The 13353-nt window shown below is 39.2% G+C and overlaps 1 protein-coding gene across 1 annotated transcript; it reads right to left on the reverse strand.

The window, feature by feature from the left end:
* Positions 1–4251: 4251 nt before the first annotated feature.
* LOC128613831 (piwi-like protein 1) lies at positions 4252–8890 on the reverse strand. Its single transcript, XM_053634956.1, has 6 exons — positions 8881–8890; positions 6428–6654; positions 6134–6236; positions 5058–5211; positions 4849–4974; positions 4252–4747 (listed from the first exon to the last, which is right to left on the reverse strand). Exons 1-5 carry the CDS (start codon positions 8888–8890, stop codon positions 4857–4859), a joined length of 612 nt encoding a protein of 203 aa, XP_053490931.1. The 3' UTR covers positions 4252–4747; positions 4849–4856.
* Positions 8891–13353: the final 4463 nt, after the last annotated feature.

Genomic DNA, 13353 nt, shown 5'->3' on the forward strand with positions numbered 1-13353 from the left:
AATCTATTTAGTAGGATTGATGTGACATTGTGGACTTTTTCCTTAACTTTACAAATGTGACAATTACTTAGAAGCTCAGCTTGAAAAACAAATTTAAAAATGCTGCCTAGGTAGTAGCGATTATAATAATATCTTCTCGTTATTTGAATGAATTTAGCCAATTTTAAGTCGGTATGGTGTCGTTAGGGAGCAACTAAAACTAGGCACAACTGTGAATTTCATAATAAGTGATGTTTGTTTCATAATTTTGAGCCAGTCAGATCGTGGTTTTGTTTTTTAAATTAATTGACTATACACTATGTTTTTATTTGAGCTATTTTATACCAGTGGATTTTTTTTTTACGTGCCTGCATTTTGTTTAATTTCATTTTGGAAGTGCCAAAAGTCTTAAATCATAGTTTAATAATCAGATATGTAAACATGGTACTAATGCTAGACCAAGTATTGCTACATTCAGTTCATTCCAACTTATTTTTATTCCAAGTTAGGTAATAATTATATCACACACACAAGTGATTATCTTTTTGCCGTAATCTTCCACCACTGCTATGGAGACCGCCTCTTTCTGAACTGAAAGCAGGAGTATTGATTTTTTTTTTTTTTTATTGTGCGTGTTAAACAGTGTGATACGTTGAGGAATTGATTATTGGCACACGTCTACTGAATAGCAAGGATCGTTAAGTCTTTAACGTGTTATAGTTTACACCGGAGTAACTGCAAACAATCTGAGAAAGGGAGAAACCCGTGAGCTACTAGAGGGCACACTTGGTCCAAAAATGTACACACACTCCACAAAAACTCTGAAGTGCCTGAGGAGTGTTTACTCGCTCCAGTCTTCAGAAGGGAAACTACCTACAGATTCACTTTTGAAAGACTTTCACAGGCATCACAAACATTTGTTTATATTTCACAGATTTTTTTCTTCTTAATCCGAAGCAACCACCACTTCTTTGTGTTTGTATTTCACAAATTTCCTTACCACATCTTACAAGAGCTGCACGACAATCACAACAATCCTATACAATAGGCACAGCCTTTTCATTAACATAATCTCAATGAAATATCTACTCTGTCTGTATACTTTACGCGCAAACAAAACAACTCAAGCTGAGAACTTTATTGCTGATTCACTTTATACCACACCGCCTTCGAATTCTCCAGAACATGCTCTAATACTTTATCGTTTCTATAGCAACAACCTACACAGGGAATTGTATGTTATTATATTGTATAAATGTAACTGTAGTCCATCATACTCTGCCATGCTATTTATAATAACATACTTTTGTTTAATTATTATTTAATCTTTTTTAAGATTGAATTAAAAGGGGTTAAAAAAGGTCATGTTGCAGTGTCATGTTACATGTTACAGTTCCAGCGGAATCGTCTGTCCACGATCACCTGCCCAATTTGCACTGCGCATGCGTGGTAAAAAGGGGGGCGGGGGTGGCACTTCCATCAATCATCATTGCAACACCTGATCCCTAGGTGGCGGTAATGTACAATTCGGCACAGAAGAAGAGGAGGAGGAGCTGGGGGGGGGGGGGGGGGGAAGCAAGGAAGAAGAGTGTTAATGGTGTTTACTGCTCATCTGGAGAGTCACCGCCATCTTTCTGCAGGGGGTTAGAAGGTACTGCTCAATGGTTTTATTTGTCTATTTGTTTGAACTTTACATTTTAATATCAGTTCAAATCCATGTGTATGTTTGGCTTTTCCTCTAAAAACGAGTGTTTGGAGAGTTAGCATTTCTCATTTCTGCTCTCCAAATAAAAAACATCCAAACGAAAAAAACAACGTTTATTATATTTAAATAATAATAATTATAAAAACAACAACGTTTATTATATTTAAATCTGTAATTAGTAGTTATTTGTTTTAAAAGAGAGATTATTTTCTGTGGGAGATTGTGTAAAATGTACATATAGAGCAGAAGGGTTTGCATGTGCCTTTACTAAATTCAATAACTTGACTTTTGATAGGTCACTTATGCACATACTTGCTCACTAAAATGGCGAGTGCTTGCGTCTTCTTGTTCAGCTTCTTCTTCGTCTGTAATACAGTGGTGTACTTGAGCGCCATCAAGTGGTACTTTTATGTTACTTCACCGGCTCCGGCATGTGAACAAAAGCGCGAATCTCATTGGGCGGCCAGTTTTTGCTGCTTTTCTGCCACGTGTTTTATTCCCGAGTGTGAAAACTCATTGACAGCGACAGGGGGCGTTAAACAGACCGTTTTGAACCGTCCCCGTGTGAACAGGGCTTTAGGTGTTCATTGTGTGCATTGTAGTGCGTTGTTCCTGTCGTGGAAATTAGACAACGCTCACAGACTCGTCCTCTGAAGGTAAAAAGGTTTATTACAGAAAGATGGTTAATACAGGATAGAATAAAGCAGGACAGAATAATGAGAGCGCTCTGAAGCCCTTGTACGAAACCACTACTATATATATGAAACTCAGAGCATGACATCATTCTGTGTACCGATAAGAAGCAGTTTGAGGCAGTTCAAACAGGCTTTGTTTTAGGATCTTAGATGATGTTTAGACGAATATTGAACAGAAGAACATGTTTGTGTCTCTGTAAGCAGATAAACATTCTGATCTCAGTGACATCACATGGCCTTCTGAGTCGTTATCCTCACATGAGAATGCAACAGAACAAGAATAAAACTATTTCAAAGTAAAAATGAATAATTTCCCTCACAGTGTAATGAACAGAATCTGCTGTTTGTTAATAACTGGAATCTGTTCTGGGAGCGTCCTAGGTTGTTTCGTCCTGATGGCCTGCACCCCAGCAGCCTCGGAGCGGAACTGCTGTCTGACATCATCTCCAAGGCGCTACACACCAAGTGACTGTCTACCGTAAGCACATCTTCTACAATAACAACGTTCATCATAAGCAATGTTCAATTAATAGTCCAACACCTGTAGTACATACTATAGAGACTGTGTCTGTTCCCCGAGCTATACAAATACATAGAAAATCTCGGAAAGTCTGTCTTCGTAACCTAATTAACATAAAATTAGATCATACTGAATGCACATCCAGCACCTTTAATCTGAAGCTAGGACTATTAAACATTAGATCTCTTGCGTCTAAGGTTCTTATTGTTAACGAAATCATTACTGATCAGGAATGTAATTTAATGTGTTTAACAGAAACTTGGATTAAACCAAACGAGTACATAGCATTAAATGAAGCCAGTCCTCCTGGATACAGTTATGTACATCAGCCTCGTTCAACTGGTAGAGGAGGAGGTGTTGGTCTCATCCATAGTCAAAATCTAGGCGTCACACAAAAACCTAGTTATAAATTTAATTCTTTTGAAATTCTTTATACCAGCATAACTTATGTAGCCACAAAAAATAAGTCAATTCCTCTAATTATTATTTACAGACCCCCAGGGCCATATACTGAATTTCTTAGTGAATTTGCAGACTTTATCTCAAACCTGGTTGTGTCTGTAGATAAAGCATTAATCGTCTGTGATTTTAATATTCATTTTGATAACCTGTAAGACCCTCTGAGAACAGCGGTTGTGTCCATCTTAGATTCAGTAGAGGTCAATCAGAACGTAATTGGACCTACTCATAATGGTGGTCACACTCTTGACCTCATACGTACGGATTAAATATAGAAAATATTGTAACACTTCCACAGTCTGAAGTTGTCTCCGATCATTCTTATCTCGTTCATAATACGTATGGATCATATTTCCACCTCGCCACCGCATAAAATGTACTTTCACATCAGCTACTGCACCGAGCTTCATCAATAACCTCGCACAGACATCAGTTAGATTTGGATCACCGTCTGATCCGATAGAACTCGATCAGGCGACCGAATCAACGCTCAGCTACACGCTAGATCAGAGGTCCCCAAACTAGGGCCTGCGGGCCAAACTTGGCCCCTCACAGGAAAAAGTTTGGGCACCTCTGCGCTAGATAGATTAGAAAATGTTGTTGGCATTAAGGGAACGGTCCTCTCCTGGCTCAGGTCTCATCAGACCGATCGTTATCAGTGTTGGAGAAGATTTTTGATAGAAATAAAACACAAGGGCAATAAAATATGGAGAATGAGAATTTATTGAGAATAAGGGAAAGATCAGAGTCACGCTCTCTTCCTTATAGACAATGTCTCTTAAAAGTTAACTACAGCAAGGCGTAGGGCCTGACCAAAAAGAGGAAGTGCAACACACAGCACACACACCCAAGAGCATGAACTCACTCACACACACACCCAGAGTAATCAGAATAACAACGTAATGGCTAATGATTATTTTACTAAATCATACAGTACATATGCTAATAACAATGCAGAAAAAGCACACAGGTGATAAATGTCCTCACTCAAATACATTTATAATCTGAGTAATAACCCCGAAGTATAAAGAACTGCAATGGGTATTAACTGCATTACCTTGAACAAACATCTTCAAATACCACACAATTCTTAGTATAATGTGTTGCAAATAGAGCTGCAACATCTAATCCATAATAGTTGATAATAATCGATAATGAAAATCGTTGACTGAGCAACCCTCCTCCCGTATGAACGTGTGTGTGTGTGTGTGTGTGTGTGTGTGTGTGTGTGTGGCTTTCACCTGCCAGTTGTAATACATGTGGCAGAGTTTGTAGGTGAGTCTCTGCATGTGTTCTGATTTGAGGACACTGCTGTCATACACCACGTTGTAGTGAGTGGGGGCCACACTGCCGAAGCGCACTTTGTGACTCATGATGAAGAAGTCGTACCTGAAAAATCAAGCCATCAGCGTTCGAACGCGACCTGAAGCTGCGATCAGAAAGACCGCCAGAGAAAGAGAAAAAGATCAATGAACTATGCCTGAACACACCACTCGGGTCACGTGACTTCGGCGTCTATGACTGTTCCGGGAGGAGGGTTGCTCGGTCTGGCGTCAAGGAGAGCGAAGAATCTGGAAGAGATGCGTTTCTTCACCACCAACACGGTCAGTTTGGGTCTGTACACAGAAACACTGATGGCTGAGAGAAAACCCAAAAAGCGTGCGTCAAATCTGTTTTATGGAGATGTGTCGAGTCTCACGCGGAATCTTCACCCATGGCCTTGATGGACTGCGTAAACTGAGGCACTTCGTAGTCGACTACGCTCAGCAGCACGCCGTCGCCCACGCCGTCTCGGTACACCACCATGCGTGACGGCAAACATTCGTTGTATTTGAAGTAGGCCTTCAGCGCAGCTGAGGAAAAGAAATCAAAACAAAAAGCCATGTCTTAATGCGCTTCTTAACTGAAGCGACAATTCTAAAATCGCTCGCTTTTCTCCCACGTTCCGTTAGACTGCAGTGTGAGTATTTCATCCTGAGTGTAAAGTCGGAATCAAAGAGACTGCAGTGTAACGAGGTCATTTATGAGCATGATGTTCCTCCCAGACTGCATTTCATACCCTGCACACTTTGAAAACCACCTGAGAGAAGGACGGTGCTCTCATGGTTACAGAGCAGCGGCACATAGCATACAGAGCATGGCCCAGACCCTTTATGAGGAGGATGAAGGTGGTGGTAGCAGCGAGGAAAACAACGTTCAGAGGATTCAAGACTAAAAAATTGTGATTCTGTCCTTCAACTGGAAGGAAATGGAAATACAGAGAACAGTGTGTGAGATTAAGAGAACCAGCTCAGGCCTGAGTAAAGAATCCTGAGATGCAGGAAGTAGTGTTAAAAGTCTCTGAAATTTCCCACCACTGAGCGGAAAAACTCTTGTTGGATTCATAATCTTTACTGATCGTTTGTAGTGGTAACAATATGCAGATATACGAGGGATTAAAAAATATCAACAAATAAAGAAACCATGAGCATGCTGCTATATGCAGAAAGATTATCAATCAAGGACAGGATGGTGTAATGTGACGCACCACGAAGCTAAACAGGTCTTCCTGATGCTTTTTATTCCTTATACCACAGCAATTTGACAATTAAACATTTTATTCATTAAAAGAACGATATTGTACTTTTTCTCTCTCCTAAAGTTACGATGAACCACAAAGGGTAATGCCCTGTCTTCTGAAGACTGGTGGAGAAGTTCAAATCTAAAATCTAGTTCATTAAACACAACCCTTCTTAAAGCTGTTTACAGAGTCCACACAAGTCATGCTTTAAGTACCTGGACATGCCCGGGTTGAGGCTGGCCACCAGTGCACCGATGGATCTCTTTCCTGCGGCACTGTTGTGGTAGCAGTTGATACCAACATCATCAGGTGCTTCAACTGAAAGAGCAGGAGAAGTCACTAAAACAATGTTTTAATAGAATAACATCAGGGTTAGGAGGTGCCACTGTTGATCAGTTACAAGATCAGATATGCATTTAAGTGATGATTTTGGTTGTAGTTGAAATCCCAATGCCGGATATATTTCAGTTACTTGAAAAACTCCCAGTGCTTGAAGAACAGAACCGTACCGGGATCTCGACGCTCCACGGCTCTCCTTCCATCCTGCAGTTCATCTGCAAGGAGATCTTTGTGGCTATGGTCATGAGGGTCTGAGGTCTGCTGAGGGTGTGAGCCACCACACACTGGCTTGGAGTGGGACAGTCCACACACAGGTACTTCTTCACGCAATCGTATTTATCCTTACGGTTGGTTGAGAGGATCACAACCACCTTACACACACGATTTAAAGTGAGTGCTTCAGAACAAGAAGTAATGGTAATCTGTAGACTGAGGCTGTTAATCTGAAATTATCTTATGCCGTATGCTTAGACCCATAAAAGGATATACTGTGACAAAATTCACATAGAAGCAGCTGCACTGCACTGCGTGTCACATCACAAAAGGTGAAACGACTTTAACAAAGAAAATCAAACAGCAATATCCTTAAACATTCAATTTAAAAAATAAATAAATAAATATAAACAGTTTCATTTGACTTATTTACTAGAAGTGTCATGATACTAGCTTTTATTTTCCTTAATGGAAAGCTTGAGTATCAGCCGATACCCATCCGATATTGTTTTCTTTAAGATCTACAACGCTCGTTATTTTAACTGAAGCACTCGGTTTACCATTAAACTTTCATACAGAAACCCATACATAAAGTATGAATATAATGAATTCAATCCTAGTGAAAGAACAGTCACGTCTCTTTTACATGCATCAGTTATATGATTTGATTTCTGTTATCTCTGATAGCTGATCCACCGGCTTTTTGCTGCTATCAGGTCCTGGATCAGTGCCATGTAGGGATGCATGATTATGGCCAAAATGATAATCCTGATTATTTTGATTAATACTGAGATCTCGATTATCACGATTATTCAGTGATTTTAGTGATAACATATTTTTTATTGCACTTTCACATTTATTAAGTTCTCTCATGCCACAATACAACACACACGTAGGCATGAGAAAACTTGAGCTGGTCAATTATGACAGAATTTAGGAACATAGTGTGAGCCATGACACATTAATTTACCTTCTGATAAACTAAATCTAATATTTTCAGTTCATTTTACAGACTGTATGCACAAAACAACCGTTAACCTGTTCCACCTTGTAAACAAATACAATAAACCTCAATGTTCAGTGTTTGAAGTCTGCTCCTCTTAAATATATTTAAAGCTACACTATTAGACATTTCCACTGTCATGGTTCTGGGCTGGAGTCAGTTCTCGAACCGCTCTGTGTGTATTGTGTAGATATCTGAATAATCTCATATAGGATGTGATTGGGTGAGTTCATTTACCCGTCAGATGCACAGCGCTTTAGTTTAATGGTGTTCATTAGGGATGCTCCGATCAGGATATTTACAGCTGATACTGATCCAGATACCAATCTTTTTTTATTTAAACTTTAATCAGGAAGTCTATCATAAACAGTTAAATGTAAGCTCTCTGCTCATGGTCACTGTTAACTGAATTAAAATAATAGCAATGATACTGTTGGTTAATTGATAAATAAACAAACATAAAATATTTATTTTTAGATATCTTAAAAACAATAGAGTCCTAATTAAAAGTAGACTAACACAAAAGTGATCCATATTAGGAAAAAGGCTAATAGCTTTCAATGAAATAGCGAACTATGCTTAATGTCAAATTGATATTAAATGCAACCCATAGTAATTAAACATTATTTCATTTCTCATTTCATTTATATTTAATTAAGTTATTTTATATATATATATATCTCCATCCATCCATCCATCCATCCAACCTGGAGCCTATCCCAGGGAGCATCGGGCACAAGGCGGGGTACACCCTGGACAGTCCATCGCAGGGCACAATCACATACACACTCACACACCCATTCATACACTACGGACATTATGCTCCATGTAATGTTAGCAATATCCAGTTATTTGTTAAACGCTAACACATTGCAATGTTATAAACTACCTCCTAATGGACCACCATGCATCGCCATTCAGCCCGTGTCCTGTCAACTAAATGTAGCCTCATGTCACTAATAATTATACACATGTTCATGCTTTTAATAAATCTTTTTATCCTGCCACCGTATCAGTGAATTTAAACTAATGCTTGCTTTCAGAGTATAAGGGGTGTGTGTGCGTGCATTTAGGAGTGCACCTTAGCACTTATTAGTCATGGTCAGACAGTGTTTGAACTAAAATATCCCTCTCTCTCTCTCTCTGCCAGTATCAGCCAGAGGAGGATGTCCTCCAGGAGTTTTTAATTTTATAATTTTTTTTTATTCTCTCTTTTTAAAAAAAATAAAAACCACACCATGGTATTGAGCATTGTGTACATTTGGTGGTATCAGTACCGACGACTAGATTTTTGGTATCGTGACATCCCTAATATGTAAGGAAATAGGATGAACTCTGCATACAGGGAAGCTTTGTGTTATGGGGGACTCGTGTAGTGATTCCACCTCCGCGGCGTGCGGCTCTTACCAGTTACCATCAGTTACCATTTAGTGCTAAAGACAAACCTTTAGCCAGCACAGGATACAAGAAGTAGTGATGTCAGACCATAGCAGTTTTTTTGTTTTTTACCAGTGCTGAATTCCAGGAGTTTATGGAAAGAAACGGCATCAAACACAAGCACAGCACCATACCATGCATCTTCCAGTGGTCTGGCTGAAAGGGCCGTTCAAACATTCAAAATCGTGATGAAAGACAGTGCTGGAGAGTCCATTGAAAAAGCTAGCCAGAGTGCTATTCAGTTACCGAACGACGCCACAGTCGACCACTGGCAAATCAGCTGTGTGAAAGGAAACTGGTCTACACAGGGTCTCATTGAGACACAAACAATTGAGACAAAAATGGTACCATGACCAACATGCAAAGGAAAGATATCTTGTGGTGAGTGACCCAGTGTATACTAGGAACTTCAGCCCTGGACCTACTTATATTCCAGGAACAGTTCAGAAAAAGACTGATCCTGTATGGTGCACAGTAGCATTGGGAAGTGGGCAAGTAGTGCACTGACATATTGATCAGGTGAGAGACACAATGCAACATCCGTAGCACCAGCACCAGAGTTGTAAGACACTTCACGGCCAGATGTTGACATTCCAGTGCCTTCTACAAAAGATTCAGGTTCTTCATTCTCTGAGGAAAGTCACAAACAAAAACTGGGAGGAACTTCTGAAGTGGCTGTGTCAGAAACTTTCCTTGGGATGGAAAACCCTGAGTTGAGAAGGTCTACACGTACTAAATCTCCAAGCTATCTGAAAGATTATAATTAGTGTAGTGGTGAGTTCCCCAAACGCAGGGCAAGAATGAACCCAGGAACTGAACTGAACCTCAAGAGAAAGTGGGGCATGCAATAAGACAATGGCCCAAAACAAAGAATGGTTAAAGAACAATAAAGTTATTGGTTTTGAATGGCCAAAACTGATGTCCAAGCCCATGTGCAGGACTAATCAACAGTTACTGGAAATGTTTAGTTGCAGTTATTGCTGCACAAGGGGGTCAGACCAGATACTGAAGGCAAAAGGTTCACATACTTTTGCCACTCCCAGATATGTAATATTGGATTATTTTCTGCAATAAATAAATGACCAAGTATAATATTTGTCACATTTGTTTAAATGGGTTATCTTTGTGTAGTGTTAGGACTTGTCTGGAAAACTTGTGTATCTTTATGTAGAAATATAGAAAACTCTAAAGGGTTCAAACTTTCAAGCACCACTGTAGCTGTGATGTGCAGTAAAAGGTTATTGAGCTTCACAAAATGGGAAGTGTCTATAAGAAAATAGCACAAGCATCGAAAATGCTCATTTCCACCATCAGGGCAATAATTAAGAAGTTCCAGTCTACTGGAAATGTTATGAATCAACCTAGACAAGGACGTGTGTCCATATCGTCTCAACACACGGAAGAGGGCGGTTCGAGTGGCCAAAACATCTCCAAGGATCACAGCTGGAGAATTGCAGAAATTAGTTGTGTCTTGGGGTCAGAAAGTCTCCAAATTCACCTACATCACCACAAGTGGTTTGGAAGGGTTTCAAGAAAAAAGCCTCTACTCTCATCCAAAAACACACTCAGGTGTCTTCAGTTGGCCAGACACTACTGGAACTTCAAATGGGATCGGGTTCTATGGTCAGATGAAACCAAAATAGAGCTTTTTGGTAATAAACACCAGAGGTGGTTTTAGAGCACACAGAGAGGTAGTCATATGGAAAAGTACCTCATGCCCACTGTTAAATATGGTGGAGGATCTTTAATGTTTTGGGACTGTTTTTCTGCCAGAGGACCTGGACATATTGTTAGGATACATGGCATCATTGACTCTACCAAATATCAACAGATATTAAATAAAATCCTGACTGCTTCTGCAAGAAAGATTAAAATGGGCCGTGGTTGGATCTTCCAGCAGGACAATGATCCAAAACATACATCAAAATCAACACAAAAACGGTTTACTGACCACAAAATCATCGTCATTTAACACTAATGATCCGTATTAAAAATATTAACATGGATATCTGAGTCTGATAATAAAATTAACTTCTACTTACAGTCAAATTTTGTAGTGTTTAGGACATTTAACACCCTTCTGTCCAAAAGAAACCAAAAGGGGGTACAAACTTTTACACTCCACTGTATTTGGTTGAAATTGCGCTTATAGAACAACTGAACAGCAACGTTTCCATACAGGTTTTAGTGAAATGTTTAACAATAGCAACTTGACTTGAAATGGATGATGTTTCATTAGCGTGGCCTGTGCCCAAATCCTGCACGACTGCGTATCTAGGTACACTACACACGGTCTGAACGAATGGAGTCTCTACCGCACCTAGTGCACTAGAGATAGAGATTCCATACAAGGTGATTTGGGACGGAGCCAGTGCACAGAAACCGTTTCCCTGCGAGAGGCGCAGGTGGAGCTGGAGCTGTGTGACTGATTTGTGCACCTGTGACTACAGAACTACCTCAAGTCTCCACACAGAGAGTTGTTCAAGAGAAAAACACTCCTAAAGAACAAATCACTGCGCCAGCGAGACATCAACCCTTTAACTAGACGTTCATCCCAATTCCACACAAATACCGCGGAACTATTTAGGGCTAAGAGACAGTTCAAAAAGCACTGAAAATAAAGTGTTAGTAACGAGGCCGCGTTGCTGGTCACGCGCGGTGTAGACGCGCTGATACAGAGTGTAGCGCGAGTAAGATCTGTAATGTCTAATTCAAATATTATGATCAAAAGTAAAATAATGTCTAAAGACACCGAGATACAGAAACCACAAGGTGCAGTGAAAGTGAGTTTTTATTATTCATTTAGGACTGGAGTTTAATTCTGTGCTTTTTGTGCATCCATAAAAAATAATGCTATCTATCTAACTATTTATAAATGTTTATATATATATTTATCTTATTTAGTTAGTTTACATTTATATTATATATAAGTACTTATGCATTTTTTTTATGGATTCACAAAAAGCACTGAATTAAACTACAGTCCTAAATTATTATATATATACATATATATATATGTGTGTGTGTGTGTGTGTGTGTGTGTGTGTGTATGTGTGTGTGTATTGGGTTCCTTTCTGTTTTGGACAAACAATTGTGTAAATTTTAGTCTGAATTTATTTTTGTAACACTCAGTTTGTGGATTTTATTTTAAATAAACAAAAAAAAGGCACTGAAAGTTTGCCCCGCCCCCATCAGATTAATCGAAAAAATAATCGACCAATTAATCGATTGTGAAAATAATCGATAGTTGCAGCTCTAATAATAAGCTGCATCATGAAATAGATTTTTTAACAAAAAAATCTTGAATATTTTCAAAATAGAGTTGTGTTTGAGAAGAAGAATGGAGTGTTATATAGTGTGAATCATAAAAATTCTATTTCATTTCTATTTGTTTACAGAAAGACTTCAGCAATAAAAGCAGCATTTTGCTGTAGTTGTTAAGGGGCCGTTTACACCACAACGTTTTCAAATAAAAACCGAAAACTTTTGATGCGGTTTGGCTGTTCGTTTCCATGACGACGGCGTTTCGGGGCCTGGAAACTTTGGAAAACGGGTTTCAAAGGGCAAGTTTTTGAAAACGATGCCGTTATCATCTCCGGTAAATCATGTAAATTATTATCCAGAAAAACCACAGCTCCTCCGTTTACTTGTATTGTTTACAGCGCGGTCTTTCCCTCATCAATATGGCGGACATGTTGACGTGAATGCTTACGTGCGCATGCGCGTAGTATTTCTTTACAAAGTCACCTCGCCAGCTACACACACACACACACATTTTGTCCTTTTTGTGTTTATTTCTTGAGAAATAGAAGAGAGAAGCTCGAATGTGCAGTGAATGTCCAATATAAACCCAACTTTACCTCAGTTTAGCAGTTTATACATTAAAAACATTACAGAAATATAAAGTTATTTTAGCTGCTAAATGACTTAGCCACTTTTACACTCACTGTTGCTTATTTTAGTTGCTATAAGCAGGGAGCAAACAATGGATTTTAGGATAAAGTAAGGTTATACTTAAATAGTGCCGCTAAAACAGAATTACAAATCTCTCCTCATGAGTTAAATAGTGCACTACATAGGGTGTAGACTGTCATTATTTCATCCCTAATGTAGTGCACTTAAACCGGAAATGACATCAATTTGGGATTCGGCCACACAGCTTCCGTTTAACTTACCTCGGGTTTAAAAACAGAACGGAGTTTTAATTCCTCAAACACAGACAAAATAACCAGCTTTTATGTTTAAACTGGATCAAATCTAACTGTAAAACTGTCAGAAATAATTTAATCTGGAGATGATTAGTTCGGTGTAATAACTCAACTGCTCAGGAGATACCCGCTGCAGCTTTTTCTTCTTCTGTGATTTCTACTGGTCGGAGACGCAGCTGTTAGGCGCGTTACCGCCACCGCGTGGACTGGATGATATAGTTCCAGGTTGGAGGAA

The sequence above is a fragment of the Ictalurus furcatus genome, chromosome 10 (assembly GCF_023375685.1).
Source record: "Ictalurus furcatus strain D&B chromosome 10, Billie_1.0, whole genome shotgun sequence".
NCBI lineage: Eukaryota > Metazoa > Chordata > Actinopteri > Siluriformes > Ictaluridae > Ictalurus > Ictalurus furcatus.